This window comes from Gopherus flavomarginatus, chromosome 8, assembly GCF_025201925.1.
Source record: "Gopherus flavomarginatus isolate rGopFla2 chromosome 8, rGopFla2.mat.asm, whole genome shotgun sequence".
Taxonomy (NCBI): Eukaryota; Metazoa; Chordata; order Testudines; family Testudinidae; genus Gopherus; species Gopherus flavomarginatus.
Window position 1 is genome coordinate 97,292,226 of NC_066624.1, and position 24,995 is coordinate 97,317,220.

General features: G+C 41.2%; 1 protein-coding gene across 1 annotated transcript in view; it reads left to right on the plus strand.

Moving 5' to 3' along the window:
* The window catches only part of LOC127057291 (multiple epidermal growth factor-like domains protein 6), a 290,208-nt gene that overhangs the window by 223,210 nt on the left and 42,003 nt on the right, over positions 1-24,995 (plus strand). The window contains exons 10-20 of the mRNA XM_050966209.1: positions 1,493-1,615; positions 2,245-2,367; positions 3,978-4,148; positions 10,819-10,947; positions 11,400-11,528; positions 13,712-13,846; positions 15,362-15,496; positions 18,243-18,374; positions 19,731-19,859; positions 22,147-22,278; positions 24,294-24,422. Coding sequence (XP_050822166.1) covers positions 1,493-1,615; positions 2,245-2,367; positions 3,978-4,148; positions 10,819-10,947; positions 11,400-11,528; positions 13,712-13,846; positions 15,362-15,496; positions 18,243-18,374; positions 19,731-19,859; positions 22,147-22,278; positions 24,294-24,422 — 1,467 coding nt within the window. The remainder of the gene's footprint in view (positions 1-1,492; positions 1,616-2,244; positions 2,368-3,977; positions 4,149-10,818; positions 10,948-11,399; positions 11,529-13,711; positions 13,847-15,361; positions 15,497-18,242; positions 18,375-19,730; positions 19,860-22,146; positions 22,279-24,293; positions 24,423-24,995) is intronic.

Consider the following 24,995-nt stretch of genomic DNA (forward strand, 5'->3'; position numbering starts at 1 on the left):
TATGTGAGAAATTTCCCATGGGATGTGAAAGCAGGGAAATATTAGATGAGTAGGAAGAAAAATGTGGTGATCTGTGAGAAAGGCTGATGATGGAGAATTTTTAAAACAAGAAGGTCAGTTCTGGACTGGATCCTGAAATGAATTGGAAGCCAGCTGGGTTAACAATGAGCTTATGTAGCCTTGTTTCTTTGTGTGTATAAGAAGACAGACAGCAGCATTCTACACATGCTAGAGCCTAGAGACGGGCTAATGGAGTACTCATAAAGAAGAAAGTTATCATGGTCAAGGTGAAGGTTAGGTGAGAGCATAGAAGAAGATTTCAACAGAGCTGAGGAAGTGAAAAGATGTTCTGACAGCAAAAATCTTTTTCATTGGCTGCAAGCTGTATGTTTCAAAATACACAATGAGCTTTTAATAGAACTAGGAGACAAGATATCATCTGAAATATTGCCAGGCAGCTTTGCTTGTGACATTTGCAGGAAAAGGAATACTCCTTGTTCAGATAATCTGCTTTAATCAATTTTGTGCTGACCTCTAGCCTCAATTGATTGATTACATTTTCTTTCTCCACTCTCTGGTGTGTACATTTCCTAATAATGGTGGTGCCCATTCCAAGGTTAATTGAGGTGCTGGCCTTTCTCATCTGTGGCTGCTCATCTAGTTAATGGTCAAAAGCATTTTGCAAACTCAGCGTTGAAAGGCTACCTCTTGAATCGCCACTTAATAGCTCAAAACACTGGAAGGGCTGAGATCAGCTGAGAGCCTGCAGTTAAAAGATAGCAGCTTGATTCTTGCTTCCCTTAATCAGGCCAACAGTTTTTGACCACATAAATTTCCCTGCTTATACAAGACACAATGAGATGGTGGCAAGTTGAGTGTCAAAAAGTAAAATTGCTTATAAATATGTATCTTCTTCTTCTCTGAGAATGCTTTGTTGAATCAAAGGTTTCTGTTCACTGCTGTCTATTTCATGTCACAACAGGCCTGAGGATTGAAAATATTCATATGAAAAACTATCAGCTGTAAATTAATTAATAGTGAAGAGATGCTAGCTATATGCTAGGGTGATCAAGTTGTTGTTGTTTTATTGGTATTTTGGTAACACATAGGAGCTGCCCCATCATGGACCAGAATGCCAGTCCTGGACCAGTTCTATATGCTGTACAAATATAGAATAAGTCCCCTGCTACAAAATGTAGGCAACGCCTGTTCTTAATATGTGGCAGTGTTCTTGTAGACAGCCCTGTCTGAAAGTTTAAAAAAAAATTGAGATGGGGAAGGTGATAAATAAGACACAGAAAAACTGGCCACTGAAGTACATTCTCTTTCCTATCTAAATTACAAAACCGTGAAGGCTTAAATGATTGAGAATGCATTAATAACAGTCTTTTAATTTCATGAGTCAGATGAGCAGGTTGTCTGTTCAGCACAATCTGTGTTTGAATTGCCACCAGGAAGCCTAACTGAACCCCCACCCCTCTTCTCCCTTCAGACCTGGATGAATGTGAGTCCAGCGAGGCCTGCTGTTCCCAGTTCTGCATCAACTACATTGGAGGCTTTGAGTGCAGCTGCAAGGCAGGGTTCCGGCTTAACGCTGATGGCTGCGTATGTGATGGTAAATGGCTTAGCACCGATGGCTGAAACTGACTCAGAGCACAAAAGGAGAAAAAGATTTCAAAGCTTCTTCTAGCATTTCATACAAATTTCCCTGTTAAGAGAGTGTGGCAACAAATACTGCTGTGTTGATAGGATTTTAGCACTGTTTCCACTTTATAACAGTGGGGTGCAGTAATGACTCAGGGTTGCATACAGACAAACCCCTAAACAGGAGCACAAGAGATGAGTCAGCATAGAAGAAGCCTCTTCCCCTTCCCCCATGCACATGATACATGGGCATGTCATGAAAGATGAATGCCTTAGTAATCTTACGTGAAGGGTGAAGTCCAATATTTGGAGGTTTGGCTAAACGCTGGAAGTTGGGATACATGTCCAGAATTCTTGGACCTACGTAGCAGTGCTGTTTTTCTGGTGCTTCTAGCTGAGCCATAAATATGGCAAGAATAGCCTCTTCTCTCATGCACTTATGGTGAGAACTGGGGAGCACAAAGGTCCATTGGAATGGGAAAACAATTAAACAATGTTTTCCAGAACCCAGAATGAGTTTTAAATTTTGGATTTTAGATTCAGGTAGGCTCTTGCTTTATTCAAACCTATCACTAGTTACCATTAATATTTGTTTTCCAGATGTGGATGAGTGTCTTGGTGATAATGCCAGCTGTGACCAGATCTGTGTTAATTCTCTGGGATCATATGAGTGCATGTGTAGAGAAGGCTACAGACTTAATCTCGACAGACATTCCTGCATCTGTAAGTTATTGTAAAGCTTAAAGACAATTAAACACTTCTCGCCAATTTAGAACATGACTTTAGAGTCAAGATTTCTAAAAGAGACTAGAGATTTTGGGTGCCCAACTTGAGACATCTTAAAGGTAGCGAAGCGAAGCCATATGGAGCATGTAGGTCCCATGCAAGCCCTCAAAATAGTGACTTGGCCATCAGATTAATGGAAGATGTGTGGATAAATTTACTGCACTCTTCTCAAAATCTCAATCTATTTTATTTTGACAAGTTAATATTGCTCTTATTTCAATTATATTATGAAGCTAGGCATCATATAAAAAATACAGAGACTCAAATTCTGCTCTGTTAAACGCAAATCCAGAATATCCTCACTGAAGTCAATGGAGTGACTCTGGATTTCCACCAATGTAACTAGGACAGAGTTCAGTCCAATGGCTGCTCATTTAATAATGTAGTTTAATTATTGACTAAACTATGGGACGGAGCTTGATATTTGTATCCAACTGAAAAAAACAACAGCAATTGTATATTCTTGTAGTGCTGAATTTTCAGCTTTTCGTGTGTTTCAGAGCCAAGCCCAAAACAAAAATCTGTAAATTGAGCAGCAGATCTGAATTCAAACTTGTTATGTTTACAACATGATCAAAATACTCCCAGATTTGGGGGAAGGAAGGGGCAGGCAACAATGAGATGTGGCATGTAATTCCAGGTTTGAACTTCAGCATGCTCAAATTTGGTCCAATATAGGGTATGTCTACAGTGCAATCAGAATGGGTACTGCAGCATGTGTAATCAGACAGGGCTGCTTCAGGCACCAGCGAAGGAAGCTGGTGTCTGGGGTGGCCAATAGAAAGAGATGGCAGACCGTCTGTTGTTGCGGCACGTCCGGGTCGTTGTCATCAGCACTTTGAAGCGGACCAACTGAGCTGCCTCCGATCTTCTGCAGCAATTTGGCAGTGGGTCCTTCTCTCCCTGTCTTCCTCTGTGGCGGCACTTCGACGGTAGCCCAGTCTTTTTTGCTTTTTTTTTCCCCCTGCTTCTTGAGGCGGCAAAAAGTCTGGAGCCAGCCCTGTATCAGACCCAAGCTAGCTTTACTCTAGTTAGTTCAAGTAAAAATAGTAGTGAAGCCACAGCAGCACAGGCAGCAGAATGATCTGTACAAGCCCTACCAGAGCCCTTCATATGTCCTTGAGGGGCAAGCTAGTGCTGCGGCCCATGCTTCCCGAGCTTTACGGCTATTGTTATTCAAACTAACTTGATCAAAGGTAGTCTGGGTATGCCTGACGTGCTGCAGTCACACTTTGATTGCAAGGTAGACATACCCATAGAGATACTGTTGGCTTGAGCTGCAGACTTGTCCAACCCCAAATTCAGAGCTTAGATCTAGGGTTTTAGAGGAGGCTACATTGTTCTTTCCTCTCTTTTTTCTGCTAATATGTACTCTATTTATTAATATGAATAATAAAACAGATCATGTGACTATTTTATGTACTGTACAGTTTAAATAATATCAGTCTGACTTGAAACATCTAATGCACAAAAAGCTGTAAAAGGAGGACTGAACTCCGGAGTGATGAGATGAAGCTCTGAAGCTAGCTCTGTGTTCTTAACACTAGATGATGATGAGCTAGAGGAGGAGGAAGAAGAGAAACCAGAGACCGCTAGGATTCCAGGCCTTCGGTTCAGAAGACCTCCTCAGCTGCTTCATTATGCTGCTGCACTTGGCACCTTCTATGAGGATGAGGACAAAGATGTACGAGGAGAACTCACTGTCATGCGTAAAGTTGGTAAGTAAATTAAAAAATTGTAATTTTTAGGAGAAAAATCACATGGTGGCCAGAGCCAGCAGCTTTGTGAGGGGTGAAGATTCTTTAGGGTGAGAAAGAGATCTTGAGGGGAGAATGAACAGAGCCAGGAAGACTGGAACTGGCATGAGGCCAGACAAAAAGACAGAGGGCCAAATTCTGCGAGGGGAGGGGGTTGCCTTCAGGGGATGTTGGGAGGAAGTATGCCAGCCAAAGACAGGCTTTCTGAATCATTCTGAAGGCTGAGGGCGGCTTCAGTCAGAGTGGCTATGGGGGGAACACAATTGCCAATAGCCCTGACTGCTACCTCAAAAAGGGGCAATATTCTCCACAGTGCCGGTGCTGCTGGACTCCAACCTCACAGAAAATCTAGATAAAGAAACATTAACGGCTGAATATTTTGTGCAGTGTATGTGGAAGGAATGATGGTATTGAACTGGTCATAAACTTGAATAGTCAGTGTGTGTATAACCATAATGTACACATGCCATGTATTTGCCTGAGCAATTGTGTATCCAACCTGGAAGTTACCTGAGATTCAACATCCCTGTTGTTCCAGCCAAATAAGAAGGCTTGGTCATTATAACACAGACTCAAAAGCACTATGCTTTCTTTTTGGTGGATGCATTACTTGATCGTAGTGAGAGGACACGTTTTTTTTTTTTAATTTTAATTTTTATATTGTATGGTATCATTTTTGTAATTGCAATGTCTAATGACAATTCAGAGGGACTTTGCTCCACAGCCAGAATTCAAGGGCTAGGCCTGGCTGTAATCAAACAATTAACTTTTATTTATATAGAAAAAAAAAGATGCAACTTCCAAAAATGATGTGATGTTTAACTTGCATTTAAACAGAAAGCAGATACACTAGAAAAAAGAGTAAAGCAACTGCCAGTCATCCACAGCAAGTTATTGTGAAACTGACAACCAATGGGGAAACTGACAAGCAGTACAGCCACATGAAAAATTAACAACATAGGCACCGAAGTCTAATATTGATTGCCCAGTGTTGGTGGTTTTTTCCACTATTGAACCTAGGTCTTTTTAGGGGGTTGTAACTTGGTATCTGAGCTGCTGCACTTTTCCCAAGGCTGATGTAGGGTGCCAAGATTGGCTGCTCTAATGCCTTAAAGGTGGCAGCGACAGATGAAAGAAAATATCTTTTAAAGTTTACAATTTTTAAAAATTCTCAAATATAAAATTATTTCTTCCTAGTTTTAAAAGTCTTTTTGTGTTGTGCTCTATATTTTAACAAAACAGCCTGTCAAAACATGTCCTGTTGCAAGCTGTACTACAGACTCTACTATAGGTCTAGTTGCTTTTACTACATTTTTTAAGTAAACACGGTAACCTTTTCAATGGCACTTTGCATATGGATATTTAGGTCTGATTTTTCAAAATTATTCTCAGAGGCAGCTCCTGAATTCTAAACATGTTTGAAAATCTGACCACCTACTCAAGTTCCTCAATGGAATCTGTTGGGTATTGATTGGCTTAGAAAATCTAGCCTTACATGTAAAATAACAGATGAAAAACAAGCAACCCACTGACTTAATATTAGCTGAAGGATCCTGCCAACTTCATTTTAAACACTCATTGAAATCCCCATCCAAAAAAGACTCCTGTCATGTCCCTCAAACCTTCTGAGAGGACAGGCTGATTAAATGGATATGCTAGTAATATAAAGCAGATATTTCAACCAGGGGCAAATTTTTCCCCTCAGCCTATGATAAACACTATGTAGCAGACAAGCTTGTACTTGCAACTGTGTGTGGATTTGAAGGGGGTGTGTATGTGTGTGACACAGAGAGATAGAGTTAGGAAAACAAATACATCTTCATGTAAATAAAATGCTTGCTTATAATCACAAACAAAAAAAGAGATGATAAACTTTCCTAGAATAATTTAAACATTGCTCTTGGAATATATTGCGAGTATATTGATAATATATAGGACAGCTTCCAGCTGCTGTAACATGAAAAGAGGGGTTTGGAGAGGTGGCAATAGATATCCTCTCTCAAGAAATCCTGTTGAAAATAGGTGGTAGTTGGTCCTCCTAAAGACAAAAATATTTGCTCTTCAGAAGTATTTTCTTAAGACCTCTCTGGCAGGGATTTACAGTATCATGAGGGATGAGAGATAGGGAGCCCAACTTTCCTTCGTTAGGCTACAGAATTTTAAGAGGGGAACTTCAGGACCTCATCCAGCATCTCTGGGGCTTACATCGTATCCTGAAGAGCAACAGACCTGGACTCTGGTTGAACAGTGGTGGAGCTGATTTCCAGTGTTGAGAGCCCTTCACCAAGAATGCCCTGCCCACAAAACCCCATTTTGTTTAAACTTGAGGACTCTTCTTGTCAAGACAAAACACATTGACAATTGGGAAGATCCATCAGCAACACCGGTGCTGCTTTCTTTAGATTGACAGTGCTCCATGGATTTCCTTCTTTACACTGTTAAACAAGTTAAAGCTTATTAGTCGAAGGATCATGTTTCTGTGCTCACTGAGCCTTCTGTACTTTTCCATTTCAGTTTGCCTGGATAACACCTTTGGCAATGATTGTAGCCTGAACTGTGATGACTACATAAATGGAGGCAAATGTAACAGTGAAAACAGTGGCTGCATCTGTTCACCTGGGTGGACTGGACTTATATGTAATGAAAGTAAGTACTGTATGTTTGGAGAACATCCTACAGTTAATGGGTCCTTGCCCTGTGGCACTGGCCTGGAAAATCCATAAGAAGCAGACAAGTCTGCTCTTTGCTTTTGGTATGAAATGCTGTTTAAGGAATAGAACTGCCTCATTGAAAGATCGCATTTGCAACATTTAATTACAGATGAGGCAGATACAGCAGCATCTTAAGCTGGTAGGCCCCATGTCCTATGTGGCACATTAAGTCTAAAATATAAAAGAGGGACCCTGAATTATGCATCAGGAAACTAAGAATTAAGAAGTATTGCCACACCCAGTCCAGTAAAGTGCAATCAGTACAACAGCCCTTGTTTGTCTTCGAGTAAGTGCATATGTCCATTACTGTAAGCATTGTGCACTTGGTGCACCAGTACCAGAGAGTTTTTCTTAGTGATGCCCATAGATATCCATTGGCCTGCACCTCAGTGCCCCTCATACTCCAGGATCAGGGTATAAAGGGCAGAACCCCCTGCCCAACCTTCAGATTCTTCTTACAATACATGGTCTGTGGTTAAAGCACTCTGTCAGTTGTTCCTCTGGGAACGTGCAGTCAGTATTTTTTGCTCGTTAGTGGTACTCATTTTTGTGTCCTCAAGCCTTTCTTTCTTTCTTTCTTTCTTTCTTTCTTTCTTTCTTTCTTTCTTAGCGCTCTAACTTGCTGGCTCAGGGGTGAAAAATCACCTGCCTGAGCGCAGCAAGTCTGAGCGCTTTAAAATGCTAGTGTGGACAGGCTCCGAGCACTGGGAGCTAATCCCCTTGTGGAGGTGGATTACCAGGAGTGCTGGGAGAGCTCTCTCTCTCTCAACACTTGCGCTTCAAAGCGCTGCCGCGGGAGCGTTCCCACAACAGCGCTTTGAAGTTTCCAGTGTAGCCATGCCCTTAGTCAAGACACGCTTGGAAGAGACATAAGTGCTCAGAGCCCTCTCAGGCTCCCAAGTCAAACAGGGGGATGGCTTCCACATAGTCAAGGTCCTTGGTTCAGGATTCTTTGACATCACAGGCTTGCCACTCTGGTACCGAAGGGAGAGAACTTCCTGGAACCACTCCCTACTGGATCAATCAGGGCAGAGCCATTGATTCTGGTTCCCAAGCCAGACATGTTGAGGCTGCCTGCTTCCTCACAGTAGGTGCTGGAGCCATCACCCATGACCACAACTGGGAAAAGACCTATCTCAGTACCAACCAGCCCAGAGGCCTACACAGCTGAGGAATATCTCTTGTACTGTACCAGCTCCATCATAGGCCCTACTGGGTTCCATGGGGGATGCCTATGAGTCTAGGTCATTATCTTTGCTATAGTACACAAACTGGTCCCTGAAAAGTGAAGCCCCTTTGCCTGGTTCCAGCAATCAGCTGGAAGTCTGTATTCATGTCCTACACAGAACAAATGAGGGGGCAACCTGTAACAGCCCAACAGCTGTCCAAGTGGATTCCTAACTGCATCATCATGCGTTACAGTGCCAGAGGTGTTACCCCTCTGGAAAAGTCTGCACATTCAGCCTACTGAACATCCATGGCATTTGTGAGTAATGTCCCAGTTGTGGGCATTTGCAGAACAGCAACGTGGTCCACAGTCTACACCTTTGCTAGATATTACGCAATTATTACCGCATCAAGGGAAGATGCTAATGTAGGGAAAGCAGTTCTGCAGTCCCTCTTCTGATGAAATTCCTAGCATCGCTTCCATTGAAACTGCTTCAGAGTCACTTAATGTAATGGACTTATGCAATCACTCAAAGAAGAGAGAATGGTTAATTGCCTTTCATAACTCTTGTTCACTAAGATATGTTGCATACGTCTATTATGTGACTCACCCTCCTTCCTGGACACATCAGAGCCTTTAATCTAAGGGTCCAGTACAAAGGATTCAAAGGGTGAGCAGAGTGTGTCTGCCCTTTATACCCTCAGCTCAGAGCACTAGGGCATAGCTCAGAGCATTAGGGCACAGACAGGGCTGCCCAGTATGGCCGCCTCTACCATTTTTTCTAGGGCTAGCAGAAACTCTCCCGCACCAGTGCACAAGACATGCACACCCCTAGTGTAATGAACATATACAACAAATCTTGAAGAACAACATTTATGAAAGGTGAGTAACCATTCTTTATATGTTTGTTTTTATATCAAGTCCCATTCATTGCATACACTGTCCCTAAAATACTAATGTGCTGCAGTGGGTCTATGCTGTAGTCCATTGCTTTCTTGGCTCTATTTCAAAGGTCTCTCTTGGCAGAGAATACTGCTGTTTCGGTTGATGGAGAAAGTAAATATGGTTTGTCCAGGTGTCTCTTTATGGTAGCCTAGACAAGCTACCCTGGTCTTTTATTGTGTTGGTGGACTTGTGACTATTTTTATGAATTTTCTTGTTTATTTACCATACTATGTAGGAGTTGTTTTTTAGTAGCAGAGTTTTTAATGCTCAGAATTCTCTAACTGAATCTGGTTGATAAGCCAGTGCCCTTTATATGGAAGTGATGTTACAAGAGATTCTCTTTTTTTCTTGTCTCTGCCTCCTGGTAAAAGAACTTTCATACTCTGTCAGGGTAGGTGCATAGGGATGAGGAGAAACCAAATGGATAGGTAGAATGCTCATTTCTTGATGTAGCCTACATATTTTCTTTATCTATGTAAAGCCAGCCAGCGCTTGTGCTTTCAGCAATGGAATTTTCACATTGTGGTGGTTCTTGTGGACCCATAATGGTGTCATGGAGAAAGAAAAGGTGACAGCAAGTTTAGTGGAAGAGAGAAAAATTTGCAATCCTAATGACAGTGGGGCAGGTTCCTAGGATTGATCAGCTGCAAGTTTGATTACCATGGTCTGGGGTGCAGTGATAGAATGAGAACAAAGAAGATTAAACTGTGATAGTTTCTAGTTTCCCTATGCATCATAGCTAGAGTTCGTAAGCCACTGTGGTGTCTTTTGGCTCTCAAATTGGGATGTTTTAGCTATATTCATAATGTAATAAAGTTGCTCAGGCATAAACTGTAAACTGTCTGAGGCAGGACCCATGCTCTCTGCTGCACTTTACAAATAATAATATATTCATTCTATACTTACAAAGGAGTTTCATGTCTTTAATTCAATGGAATTTTTTTCTATCTTTAAAAATAATACAGAATTGTGGAACTGGGTTATTGGCCAAATCCTCATCCCACTGAAGGCAGTGTTGGTAATGATAATGTGCCCTGTATGAATCAATGGAAAATGCAGGATTTGGCCCTCTATGAATATCTCATTTTTTTCCTCCTTTTCTCTTTTTTAAACCAGCATAGATCACAGTTTTTAGGGAAGCTTTAGTTTCAGTTGGGCAAATCAGGAGCTAAATTTTCATAATAGTGAATGAAAGAAAACTGGATGAAAATTAATGCTGAATCTCAGGTTTCCTAATGTGTGTTGATAAAATGTCAATTAAGTTAGTTACTGAAGATAACTGAAAACTCAAACTGAAAATAACGGAGCTCTGCTCTTCTACCAAAATTGTTTTTTGCTAGAACAATCACAGCTTTACCAAATGGAGTTGGCTGCTGTATGTATTATCGACCTTTGAACAATATAAAATGTCTCTGGAATGTCAGTGAATCTAACTTATTTAGCTAATGGCAGCAATATGGAAGTAATTATCTATGTCTTTTAAATAATTTCCTCCACATTTTCAAAACCTTTTTGCCTGGTAACTCTCATTTATAGTCAGTGGGAATTAAACCCCATGCGTGGCTTTTTTTTCCCCATCAGATATTTGAGTCTTGTTACTTCGGCTGCTGTTTTTCAATAACCTCCATGGAGACAGATATAATTGTATATGGAAACGAGAGTGACATGACATCATTTGTGGGTTGCTTGACCAAAGCAGTTCTTTAATTGCTTGGTGTCATTCTGGTGACTGAAGCATTATTTCACTTTGCTTCTATTGCGGTGAAGAGATTATGTAGCCCATTCATCTCATCTGCTTTCTTTGCAGCTTGCTCCCCTGGGACTTATGGGAAAGATTGTAATAGCATTTGTAAGTGTCAGAATGGAGGCTCATGCGACCGTGTGACAGGACAATGTCACTGCCCACCGGGAATTAATGGACAGATTTGTGAGGATGGTATGATTTCTGTTGTTTAATTATGTATAACTGCTGCCTGGGAGTCTTGTGATTTGCCATTATTCTTACTTTTATTTATTTGTACTATGGTAGATCTTAAGGCTCACAAGTGAGATAGGCCCCCATTGCGCTAGGGAAAAGCTTGCTGTCTAAATAATAGGACAGGCAAAGGGTGGGAGAGAGAAGATGATCTCTCCATTTTAAGGATGGCAATCTGAGGCACAAAGAAACTAAGTGACTTGACCAAAGTCAAATAGGAAGACTGTGGCAGAGCCAGGTATCGGATCCAGATCTCCCAAATCCCGATCTAATAACTTAACCAGAAGACCATCTTTTTTCCTCAATATACTTGCTGTAGAAAGTATGTCAAGAGAAGCTGGTGTGATATTTTATAGCAAAAGCTTGGTGCTGTATTGCCCATCAGTTGCTGTGTTTATTTGTGCACCCACTAGGCTGTCCAAAAGGATTCTTTGGGAAGAACTGTAACAAGAAATGTAACTGTGCCAACAATGGCTATTGCCATAGACTGTATGGAGCCTGTCTGTGTGACCCAGGGTTATATGGTCGCTTCTGCCATCTAAGTAAGTCTCAATGATTTTTCTAAACTATTTATTTAAAACATGCAGAGTGCATTAGGAATAAAAAGTCTCTCAGCACATTTCTACAAGGGTGTAATTCAACAGGTTATTTAACAATGTATAGCACAATGTGCTTAAGTTTGGCTCGTGCTTAGGTGCCTTGCTAATTCAGAGCATATAACAGCAGATAATGTTTAACAAGCACAGGGAAGCGTTGTGTAATTTTCACTGATCTTTACACTTAGAGCTGGGACCAGATTGTAGGTAAAGGCTAGGGCTAGATTTAGTGGTGGAGCAAGTATGTGGTTAGGTTTGGGTTCAGGCTGGGTCAAATAATGGGTTAGACTTAGTATTCCTGGGATACTGTTAGATTTGGGCTAGGTCATGGGCCTCACTAAGGTTAAGGTTGGGGCTAGATAGTAGGGCCTGACTCAGGTTAGAGTTGGGGTTGGGATTGGTGGATGACCCAAGGCTAGGGATAGGACTGGTACCAGGTCATGTACGAAGCTGAGTTAAGGTTAGTGCCATCTGGTGACTAGGTTTAGGGTTGGGGCTGGCCGGTGGCCCCTGGGTAGGGTTAGTATCAAGGCCAAGGTTATCTGGAAGGCCAGAGTTAGGGTTGGGCCCTGGGACAGGGCTGGCTGGTGAACTAGGGCTGGGGTTTGTCTGGAGCTGGAACTAGAGATGGTAGAAAACCAAAAAATGTTTCTTGAGAACTTTCAATTTTTCAGAACTATTTTCATCTATTGGTATTTAAAACAGAACCATTTTTTACATTTCAAATGTTTTGTGATTTTTTTTTTCATTTTCAAAATAAGAATTGTACTAAAATAAAAGATTTTCTTTTTTTGAAACTGCTTTTTTTATCTTACCTCATCACTACATTGACCAAACAAAACTGGCTCTTCAACCCCAAAAAAACGAACTCCCAAAGAACAAAGACCAGTGGCTGACCACAGGGAAATAAGAGGGGCACAGTGACTGAGCACTGGAAGGAGAAGAGAGGCAAAGTAACCAAGGGCGGCTCTGGACATTTTGCCGCCCCAAGCACGGCGGCATGCCGCAGGGGGCGCTCTGCCGCTCACTGGTCCCACGGCTCTGGTGGACCTCCCGCAGGCGTGCCTGTGGAGGGTCCGCTGGTCCCGCGGCTCCACCGAAGCCGTAGGACCAGCAGACCTTCCGCACGCACGCCTGCGGGAGGTCCACTGGAGCCGCGGGACCAGTGGACCCTCTGCATGCATGCTGCCAAAGGCTGCCTACCTGGCGCCCTCCCGGCAACCGGCAGAGTGCCCCCCGCTTCTTGCCACCCCAAGCACACGCTTGGCGTGCTGGGGCCTGGAGCCGCCCCTGAGAGTAACCAACAGTCAAAAACAATAAAGGTGAAAGGTACAATGACCAACAGCTGAACTCAGAAAAGAAAGTAAGTTCCAATGGCTGAGACCTGAACAAACACAAAATAATTAAGACTTAACAACTGAACATAAAAAAAGAGTAGAGAAATACAGAGATGGAACATACATGAAGAAGAAAGACAACGCTAATGATAATACAACAGATGTGAAAAGAAAAGAAAGAGAAGATGACCAATGACTGAAGGTGAAGAAGACCAATGTCTGACGAAGTGGATATTCACCCACGAAAGCTCACGCTCCGATATGTCTGTTAGTCTGTAAGGTGTCACAGGACTCTTCGTTGCTTTTTACAGATCCAGACTAACACGGCTACACCTCTGATACAGTGAAAATAAAGACTGTCAAGTGAGAGAATGAAAAATCAAAAACAAGCAGGCTATTTTTGTCATGTAAAGTTTCTGTGGTTTTTTTTAAATAGAAAAATGGGGGGAAATTACCAGTACTTTTTCATTAAAACTTTCATTTTTGACCCAAAATCAGTTTTGTTCAAAAGATTGTAACTAGCTCTACTTTTGAACATTTCTGATTATTACATTCACTTCACATTGCCCAAAATAAAATGAATTAGTTAATACTAGAATTATGTAAACTGTATTTTACTCACACACATGCTCGTGTATACACCTGAGCGCTTGTGAATGTTTATATTTGCTCAGAAGTACAGTGAACTTTTTGTTTTACAGCAATAGCACTCTCTGCAGATCTGTGTGTAAACTTTCTAAAAGAAGTCATGTGTAATTGCAAAATTAACAGTTCCATTTAATCTGGTTGCAGCTTGTCCCAAGTGGGCCTTTGGAGCTGGCTGTTCAGACGAATGTCAGTGTGTCAAGGAGAACACTCTGGCATGCAATGCCAGAAATGGTACTTGCAGCTGCAAACCAGGTTATCAAGGGAACAAGTGCCAGAAAGGTATAATCTACCACTGATCCTTTTCTTTCTGGAAAGTCCTGTTTCTCTTTATTCCATCTCATTGCTCCTCTCACATGCAGTCTTGCATTGCACCAAACTCTAATGTAGTCAGCCAGTTGTTTTTCTGTATTTTTCCTAATGCAGAGCCAGGTGGACATTTGGCTTCATTGAGGTTGCAGGACTATAAATGAGGGTAGAATCTGCCCAGCTGTTTTAACCTGAGCAACTGGCACTTGAGATGGAAACCTGACATAATTAAGATAATAGGAGTTTTGCTATTGACTTCAATAGGGTCAAGATTTTACCCCAGGGATTTTTTTACACAGACAGTGATTTTAGAGCCTCAAGCTGTATTTTGAGGCAGCCGAACTTTTTGTGAATGATTGTGGCAGTGTGCTACTAGATCAGTTTTGCAGCTTTTTAATTTCTCCCTTTGTACTTTTTATGGATAGTGCAAAGGAAATTGTAATCTACAATCACATTTGAATGTCTTCATAATCGTCTGGGGACAGTTAATGTAGTAATGCAATAAAGATACTTGCTTCACATTCCCCCTTGAATTCTTATGCCATAGAGCAACTAGTAGTATTTTGATGGGGTTGGGGGTGGGTGGGGAATAATAATAGTGATAATTATTAAATATCCTTAGTCCTCTTGGCTAAGGATCTAATCAAAACATGCCCATTCTTTCACCTCTGATCTCTGTACAAAGGCACCCAAGCAGAAGAGTATATGAAGGCAAGCGTTTTTGAGTATCAGAAGTAATAACATCAAGAGAATAAGTAGACTGAATTATACAGGCACTTTCAGCAGCTGTTTCTTATGAATTCAAGCAATTTGTGTGCTTTGTTCTCTGGTATCAGCTGGATCTGTTGTTGTTGTTGTTACTATGATTATTTGTTTTTAATGTAGTAATTCTGGAGGCCCCAATCATGGATTAGAGCCCCATTGTGTAGGCACTACACAGTGAGACAGAATGTAGCGGAAACTGTACTCTGAGGGTCAAATTCTCCTCTCAGACCACTTGCAACTGCTTCACTGGTTAAGTGACAGGAAATAAGGACTGTATTCTGCCCTTAATTGTATGCACAAAACTCCCACTGATGTCAGTAAGTGATGCATGGGAGTATCACAGAGCAGAAATTGTCCCGTTGACTCTTTTGTTCTGTTCTACTGTTATGAAAACCCTCTGCTGTGCTAATCTTAGGCTGACATTGAAATCTGTGTTTAAACATGTCCTTATCCAGTATGTGACTGTGTATTTTGGATGGTGTTTGGAGGGCATCCCATGTGTAATGACCCCTTCTTTAATGACCCCTTCTAAGCCCCTGTTTAATGTAAATGTTTAAATTTATGCAATAGTGAACACAGCTAGATTATCAATTATATTTCCTTTTAAAGTTTGCATTTCTATGTCAAATGTCTTTTCTGCCAAATTATCTAGCGACTCTTGTTTCAATTTTCTCAGAGACTCCTTGTTCTAACATACGTTCTTTGTGCACTCACATTTTTCAGAGTGTGTGCCTGGCTTTTATGGAGCTGGCTGTAAGCTGAAGTGCAACTGTTCTGCTGATGCTTTGTGTGACCAGGAGACTGGAGACTGCAAGCATCCGTGCCCACCAGGTTTCCATGGAGAAAGGTGCCATTTATGTAAGTACCTGGATGCATATTTCAAAGGGAGGTTAAAAGTGGATTGAGAAATTCAGCCCTGGGAAACCCAAGTTCAGATACCAAAATTCTAGGTATTATGCCAAATTGTTAATGACACAAGTAGGCCTGCCAGCTGTAGCCTTTGAAGCCAATTGTAGTTGTGTATACTGATGCCAGTGGTAAATTTGACCTCTGGTGTATGATGGTGGTGATGGGCTCAGGTACTAGGGCATCTAGGCAGTATAATCGACCATCAGACCCGGAGAGAGCCACTTTCCGGCTTTCTAGACTGGGAGGGAATGTTAGCTCTGTGGCAGATTATGGGTATAGGAAAGAGCACAGAGCTTGGAGAAGTGAAGTGAGATTCTGTTCCTCCTTTCACTTGAAATGCAATAAGTGCTGAATATATTGCATCAGCTAAAGCCTACAGACTCCCACTGGTATGGGAAATGAGTGGAAAATATAAATAAATAATGTAGCAGCTCATTTTAATCCCTGAACAAGAGGCTGGTTCTCTGTCCAATGACATCCTTCAGAGATGGACAATTGGAAGGAAGTGCAGAATCATCCTGCCTGCCACCTAAAATGAGGATAAAAGATTGAGGGTCGTTAAGAATACTTATTATGGCTCCAAGTAACTTAATATTTCCTTTTAAAGCTTCAGGCCTAGATTTTCCAGAGTTTTATTGCACAGTTAATTAAAGATCACAAATCACTGAGACACTGGCACTAAAGTAGATCACTCTATAGCAGTGCTACCTAGATTAAAATTGCTATTGGTGATGCTTTCTAACATTTCAGAATGTTTTGTTATGATAACCACAGTTAGGGTGTCCAGATAGCAAGTGTAAAAAATTGGGACAAGGGCAGGGGGTAATAGGAGCCTATATAAGAAAAAGCCCCCTAAATTGGGACTGTCCCTATAAAATTGGGACATCTGGTCACCCTAACGACAATCCACATCCTCTGGCTTCTTTTGAACAGCCTGTAGTCCAGGGAAGTTTAGTGTGAACTGCAGGCAGAGCTGTGGCTGTGCAGGAGGCCTATGCGACTCAAAGACTGGGCAGTGCATGTGCCCTGCTGGCAGAACAGGTGCTGCATGTGATCAAGGTATGCTTGATGCTTGGATAGATCATTGTGCAGAGAACTCCAAATCTTATCCTTTGTGGAGTTAGAATGGGGAGACTGGAAGAAGTTAAGTAATTCTAGTGTCCATAAAAACTGGAACCAGGATGGACAAGCTCATGTATCCACTTGGACTTCATCCAAACTCCATGGAATTCACTCCAAAGCAGTAGGAGTTAGTTCGGTCACCCTACCCATTCATTCCATTATCTCTGCTAAGACTGCCGATAGAGGTGCCAGTTGTAATGGTGATTTGTGTAAGGGGCAGGGCTGGTGCTAGACAGGGCAGCTGTTCTAGACTCAAGCTGTTAGCAGGTCTGTGCTGCTGTGTACGCAGTGCCTCCTGCCTGCTTCATGTCTGCTGCTCCTGCAGCTGCTGAGGGAGCAGCAGGGAACAAGTGCAGAGCTCAGAGACAATATGGAAAGAGGGCCTGGGTATCCCCCTTAGCCATCCAGAAACCACTAAGGGAAAGGCGGGGAGGAACAGCTGAGGGAGTAATAGCATAGGGAAGAAGGGGAAATAACTTCAGTGGTGGGAGGAAGGGCGAAATAAGGCATAGGGATGGGGAAGGGGCAAGAACATGAAGCTGCTGCCACTGGGAACAGTCATAGAAAACCCTGCTTCCACTTTTTACCTCAGGCCTTGGCTGTTGCCTTCATGATGAGGACATCTATCCACTCGACTGGGACCACTGACTTGATGCCTCATAAATAAAAAAAAATATGGCCTTATGGCTAACAAAAGGATAAGGAGCTGAGAAATCTGGGTTCTGCTCCCATCTCAGTCATCGACTACCTTGTGTGCCTCCACTTCCACCTCATAAAATGGGGATAATGATATATCTCACAGAGGTGCTGGTGTTAAAGCGCTTTGATATCCTCAGACGGAAGGCAGTATGGTAGTGCAGAGAACTGCTGTTATAACTGATTCTGTCACACACATTCCCATTTCTCATTTTCTGATGGACTTCCCCAGACTGATAATACCTGTAATTCTGAGATTTGTGTACCCCTGCTTGGTTTCCTGATGCTTCACAAACGTTCACTGAAGGAGAAGGTCAGAGGTCAGTGAAGTGTCATTCCTGTCCATCGAGAAGAGAAAATTGGAAATTAGAAATCAGCCCAAACCAAATCCCACACATGAACACCATCTCTTTTCCTCAAGCTCAGATCCCTACCTAGCTCCTTCCTTTCTGACTCTGGCCCCAGTACTGCTGGTAATGTAGAGTGTAGTTCTATAGGCTGTGGCTGTTTTCCTCTCTCCCGAAAATCTGTCTTCTAATTGAGGTTCTACTTTTCCTCTTCTGTGCAGTGCAACCCACTCTTCAGACACATCCAAACCAATCGGAACATTATTGTATTGCAAACCACACAGAAATATAGGCCTTTTGTGATGGAAGTGAGCCTCTGTGTCTCTCAGATGTTTTCTTAAAGGGCTGCAATACAATATTGTGTTGATTTCTTTGGGGGTTTTGTTACGGAAGAGCTATCGATTCATAGAGATAATTCTCTTTCCAACTCAGCTTTATTTATTTTTTAAATTCCCTTCGGTAACAGCTGAAATCTGCAACTGTCTTGAGATAACAAATGGTTCAGTGCTCCTCTTTCTTGTTTCTTATAGATTGCCCTGATGGTCTGTGGGGAGTAGACTGTCAGTTCTTCTGCGAGACCTGTGAAAATGGAGGGAAGTGTAACAAAGAGACTGGAATCTGTGACTGCCCTCCGGGGTACACTGGGAAATCCTGTTACCTACGTAAGTCATCAAACTGCACTGGTTAATAAAAAGAAAGTTAATAGAGAAATCAGTCTGAGCACTGATTTTTACCTTCTGCCTATTTTATAAGATATTTGCTATATTAGGATATGCTAATCAAAGTTTCAAATGCATTACAAATTGACCAGGATGGATTTATGGTGTTTGCCAGACACAGAGAGATTAGAGAGGAATCCAAGTGATGAACTAAACAGCTGCACCAAATAATCATGGAACCATCAGACCTATTGTATGGCAATATTCTAGGCAGAGAGAAAGTGCTCAGTACCTGACCACACTAAACGTAAAATAGTCTGATTTCCAATGGGAGTTGGTATCTAGCTTCCTTATGGTCTTTTGAAAATCTCAGCCATAAGGTAACACAGCCTTTGACTTTTAGTCACCAATTCAAATGTAGTTTATATTGGTCTTGAAGGAAAGTCATTCCCACCTGGTGGCCATTTGGTGGTCTCACTCTAAGCCCTGATGGATAGGTGGCCACATCACAAAACTGCTACCATATGGCATCAATAGGCACATTTGGCATTTAGTTGGCTTCCTCAGTTGCAAGATCATGGGCAAAATAGGATACAATCTACCCCAAAACGATTCAGTCCAGAACTGAATTTGAGCAGCTTGGCTGGATAATATGGGAGACGTTGTAGCAGTGCTGCCTGTGATGTACTGGTTCTGTGACTAAACAGAGGAATTCAGTTGCAACTGAAACACTTAAAGAGGGAGTGGGGGGATTATAGCATCCTCCTGTATTCTTCCACTGGGAGTTGAGTTTGCCCCTCCAGCCCTACAGAAGAATGTGAGGATTGAGCCCTCCTTATATCCTGCATGGATCTTGGGGATCTACCAGAGGTAAGGGCTGCCACCGAACAACAGGCCTCTTTGGGCCCACTCCAGCTCCACGTCCCCCTCTTAGGGAGAGCATTGTCCCAACTCCTACTATTAAATATGTCATTCAACTTTGGCCATGAATATCACTGACATTCTTAATTCAGAGTTTGGGCTTGTGCACTCTCCACTTCAGCAGGAGGTTCCATTTCCATATTTCCATTAACTAACTGATTTGTTGGACATGCTATGAAGTTTATGAAGCAACTCCACTAAGTCAGTTGAGTGACGCCCAACATATGGGATTAGGCCTTATTAGGCCCTGCTCTCTTAGTATATAAACTGCTGATATTTCACTCATTTTTATTTTTATTTTCTGTGTTCGGTTAATACCTGATTCAGAAGGCAGAAGGAGGGCAGAACAAGTGAAGTTGTTGCTGTCTCATTTGAAATGGCAGCCCATGCTTGAGTTAATATCTAGGTGAAAAATACCATCTGTCTATTTGTTTTCAGCCTGCCCAAATGGTTACTATGGGCAAAACTGTCTGTTGCAGTGCAGCTGTAATAGCAATGCTCAGTGTCACCATGTTACCGGAGAGTGCACATGTCCTTCTGGCTGGAGTGGCCATGACTGCAAACGTCGTAAGTCAGAAATGTATTGTCTGTACTCAGTATGTGCCGTCTTTCATAAACTTAAATGGAAACCAAGGGAACCAAAGCTCTGTTTGTTCTTAGACTTGTTCTCAGACTATTAAACTTTTTAATATATTTTTGCTAATCTTATTGCTTCTGAAATTGTGTATTTATAGGTTTATATAGCCTGAGTGGTGATAATCTGTAATTATCTATGTTCATAGTATTGAAATAGATGACTGATGAAGCACAAAGTGTTCATATAAGCACCTATTTTAACACTATGCATCAATTTTCTGAACACCGTCTGTGCCATCAGCATTTTGACTGACAGCCAGTTTTGTTTTTCATTTTCAATACAGCTTAGTTTTAAGATTAATTCCCAATCTTTCACTTTGTCTGGAGAGAAGACTTATCTCAACAAGTGAGCAGCACAGATGGTTTTGTGGCATAATGTCACTCCCTAACTTGTGAATATAAATGCTGTGTGAAATTCTGCTCTCTTACAACACAGTACAATAATAATACCTAACTCTTATATAGAGAGCTTTTCAACAGTAGATCTCAAAGTGCTTCCCAATCTTTAATGTATTTATCCACACAACTCCCCGGTGAGTTATGGAAAAGTGCTATTATTCTTATTTTAAAGATGGGGAACTGAGGCATAAATTGTTAAATTATTTACGCATTGCTGTGCTCAGCATAGCAATGCCTAACTGATTTGGGAGGCTACATATCATTTTCAAAACGGATTTAGACACTTAGGACTCTAAACCCCATTGACTGTCGCACATGCCCAGCTGCAGTAACACACTATTCGTTTTTTTTATCATCATCAACATCGTTGTAAAATGGAATAGATTTTGTTTCTGGGCTGGTAAACTATCATGCTGATTTGACAAGGATGATTTTAGAACCACCGCAGTTCTGATAATGCACAGATTGTGGCAAGTCTCCATTACTTCCGCTTGTGCTAAATATTTTCCAATGAAATTGAAACTTTGTGGCGAATTTTTGCCATTGATTTTGCAGTCATTTTGCTTCTGATTTTGATAAATTCCACCCCATCTCTTGAAGCAATGGGTGATTTTTCTCTGCTGAAAATATTGGCAAAATTGAGAGTGGGGTTTGAGAAGGAACTTCCAACCTTTCCCAGGAACCCAGGGAAAACTCAAAGTGTTTTCCTGTTGAAACATAATACATATGTTTCCAGCAAATTGAAATGTGTCCTCCCTTTTTGGGTCAGTATGCAGTAGAGCTGGTCAAAAAATGGTAAATACATTTCACATAGAATTTCAAAAGAAATGAAACTTTTTCATCTAATTCAAAATGTTCCATGAAAATTTTCATTTTTTTGGACTGAAAACCTAAAACTTTAAGAAATCTGTTTCATTTTGGAGTGGGAAAAACTCTTTAAAAAAGTCTCTCCTTTTTCCAGAGGAAAGTAAAAAAGAAAGTGAAAAGGGTGTTGTTTTCCCCAATTAAATGCATTTTTTTCTAAAAAATGAAAAATTTCTACCAAAGTGAGAACTTCTCTCTGCACAAAAATGAATAAGCCTTATGAAAAGTAACAGTGGCCAAAGTTACAAACTTGAATGTTTAGAATTAGTCACCTAAATCTACATTTAAGCATTCAAATCAGTGTCCTGATTTTCAGAAATGCTGAGTAAATGCATCACACATAGACTTCATTTGAAATTCACAAATTAATAGATTTTTAAGGCCAAAAGGGACTATTGGATCATCTAGGCTAATCCCCTGTATAACACAGGCGATAGGATTTCATCCAATTACATCTGTATTCAGCCCTAAAACTTATTTGACTAAAGCATTTCTTCCAGAAAAGCATTCAGTCTTAATCAGAAGAGTTCAAAAGATGGAGAATCCACCACTTCCCTTAGTAGCATGTTCCAATTTGTAATCACCCTCTCTGTTAAAAATGTATGCTTTATTTCTAATTTGAAATATGACTGGCTTTTAACTTCCAGTCACTGATTCTTGACTATGCTTTTCTCTGGTAAGTTAGAGTCCTTCAGTCGCTGGTATTTTCTCTCCATGAAGGAGTACTCATCATTTCTGAATATTAAATCAGTTTGATCTAGTTGTTTAATATCAGTTTATGCACTTCAGTGGACCTATGCCTGTTTACCCCAGCAGAGGATCTTGCCCTAAGCATCTGGGTTTGAAAATGTTGGCCATTGTACCTATTTTCTAATCTCCCATCCAAATATAATGCTGCCTGCTACGTCAAGTGTGCAGTTCAGTCTCGTGCAAATCCTGTTGTGTTGCTTTGCAGCTTGTGATGCTGGCCATTGGGGAGAGCGCTGTGAAAGCTTGTGTGTCTGCAATAACAGCGATGGTAGCTGTGACCCGGTCACTGGGATTTGTTTCTGTGAAGCAGGATATTCTGGGAAACACTGTGAGCAGAGTAAGTGCAAAAGCATCAAAGTGGGGAATTCGCGGTGATCAAGATAAAAAATTGTTTTTCCTTTTGTTTATTTTTAGGAAGGCATCCGCATTGGAGGTCTCCATAGACAAGAGAACGCACATTTTTCAGGAGGCTCAGATTTCAGCAGTGCTAGACAGGTTATTTAATCATTTGGATTCCAGGAGAGTTATTTTCAGAATAGTTTTGAATTGAACAGCTACTTTGGCAATTACACTTCATGTTAGGGTGATTAAATTGCATATATCTGCATCTTTGCTCCCTTGTACAAAATTTTAAGGTATTTCCCTTTCTTCCTAAACTCCTTTAGAGCTCAGGTGGATAGAAATTGTTTACAGGTCCATAATGGGCATAAACATAGATATGCTGATATCCTCCCTGCTTTATAGCCCATATCCTGGTACTAATCTCTTTCCCAAAATACACTTCAGGCAATACCAGCTGTATGTACATCATATAATGTGAACTACTGTAAGGGGCAAGATTCCCTAAAGCATGAGATCTGAACACCCCATCTTGCCATCCCTAAGTACAAATGCCATAATAGGTCCTAAAATTATTCAGCTTCAAAGTCCAGCTGCCATATTTTACTCTTGACACTAGTTTTGTGGGAAGTATTTATGTATTCACAATGTAATTCATGATGGGAGAAAGGAATAAATGAAAAGAGAGAGAGAAACACCAGGAGGAAGGCAGATTAAAAAGGGGAGGAGAATGAAATATTGTATATGATGTTGGGCATGCCCATTTGCCTCCTTGTCAAGATACTCGCATACCACAGTGATAGGGGGCCTTAGATATTCCTAACCTAACTAGTTATTTATTATACTTCTAGTTACAGTTTCAGCTTTGAAAGCCCAAAGGTACCACATCATGTTGTTTCTTGGGCTCTGTGATATTTTCCAGACTGCCTAAAAATGACTTTGTTAATACAAATGTTGAAATCCTTCCCTTTTAAAGGGATCTGGCAGATTTCTACACAACTCATTTCAAAATAAGTTAGCAGGACCTATAAACTGCTAGAGAAATCCTGCATTATTGTGTCTAGGCTAAGCTATCACTACCATTCAGCTCTGTCTAAAGTGTGTGTAATGTAAATTAGCCAACTGGCCCTATTTTAATTAAATTTTCTATAGCCCTGGATGATATTATTTACAGGCTGAAGTGATGTTTTTTCCTTGAGATAGTGAGTGAGATACTAGTCTCTCCTTTAAACTCCCAACAATTACTGCTATGAAAATCTAAGTCTCTAATCCATCTCCCAGATATAATATTTTGGCTTGAATTTTTTCAAGCAGAGCCTGTAAGTAGGGCATGCAGCTTTCAATCTGGAGCTTTCTGGAGGAGGTCACCGTGCTTAACATTCTCGCTCACTCACATAGGTTCTACTGTGGAATCTGGATTGCAGAAAAAAACGTTGGTTGAGGGGGAGGAAATGGGTTTTAAGAGTAACATTAGGAATTCTGCATGGCTTACCCCCATCCCAGCTGGTGAGCTCTCATGCGATTTGGGCAAATAAGTGTGTCTAAACCAGCGTATGGTGACAAGATGTCCCAATTTTGGGGTCTTTTTCTTATATAGGCTCCTATTACCCCCCCACCCCCTGTCCCGATTTTTCACATTTGCTGTCTGGTCACCCTAAACCAGTGTGTGGTACACATCAAATCAGAAACTAGGAATTTGGGAGTTGCAATTTTTGCAACTTTACACTTTGTTGTTTTCCTATCTAGTATACAGAACTGACTGAATTCCTCAGATCTCCCTTTTCCCTTAAAATATACCTTAATATAAAGCGACATAAGCTTCTCGCAGAAGCTAGCATCTCAAAGAGAGCACCTAATGTTAACTGTTTTCAGGGTATAGAGACAAACGTTGGTCGTCCACTTGTGAACAGAAAAGGTTCAAAGTACTTTAGAATCGCAAACTGATCATCGATTGTTCTACAGGGATCTAGGCCAGATTCAGCTCAACATACAGCTTTTATTCTTTCTGTCCAGGCTGCCCTAAGGGAACCTTTGGCCCAAATTGTAAGTACAGCTGTCAGTGCCAGAATGGAGCTGCCTGTGATCATATGAGTGGAGCCTGTACTTGTGTGGCTGGCTGGACAGGAGCTTTTTGTGAAAAAGGTACATTCTCCCCCTGCCCTTTCATTTCTAGGCAGATGTTTCTCACAGATCATTGTAGTGCTGATTTTATAATCAGCAGGACCTGACATTAAGTTTGTGACTTGATGGGACTCCTTATCTGCTTAAAATTAGATATGTGCTTAAGAACCTTGTTGAATTGGAGCCTTTCTGAAGAAAGTCTTCCTGCTTTAACACAGAGAAAAACATTGCCCCACTTTTGAATTCTTTCATTGTCCCCATGGCATTTATAACATTATCTTAGAATAAAACATCTCCCCCAATAAGCTGCTTAAGGAGATACATGCTTCTAACGTTAAAGTCTACCACTGCATCTGTTATCACCTAGTAACTTGCTGACATGCAATAACAATTATTTTGGATTGGATTTCGTACATATATTATAGTTGATCTGTTGCACATTCTTGTGATGTTGTTTTCGCACATAAGCTATGCAGAGAATAAAAAAAAAAGATATATTGGCTGAGATACAGTAAAAATAATGTGTAAGTCATCTGTCATTTTGCGGAAATATCTGAATTTGTTTTGTTGCATATTTTACAGACAGTGATCATT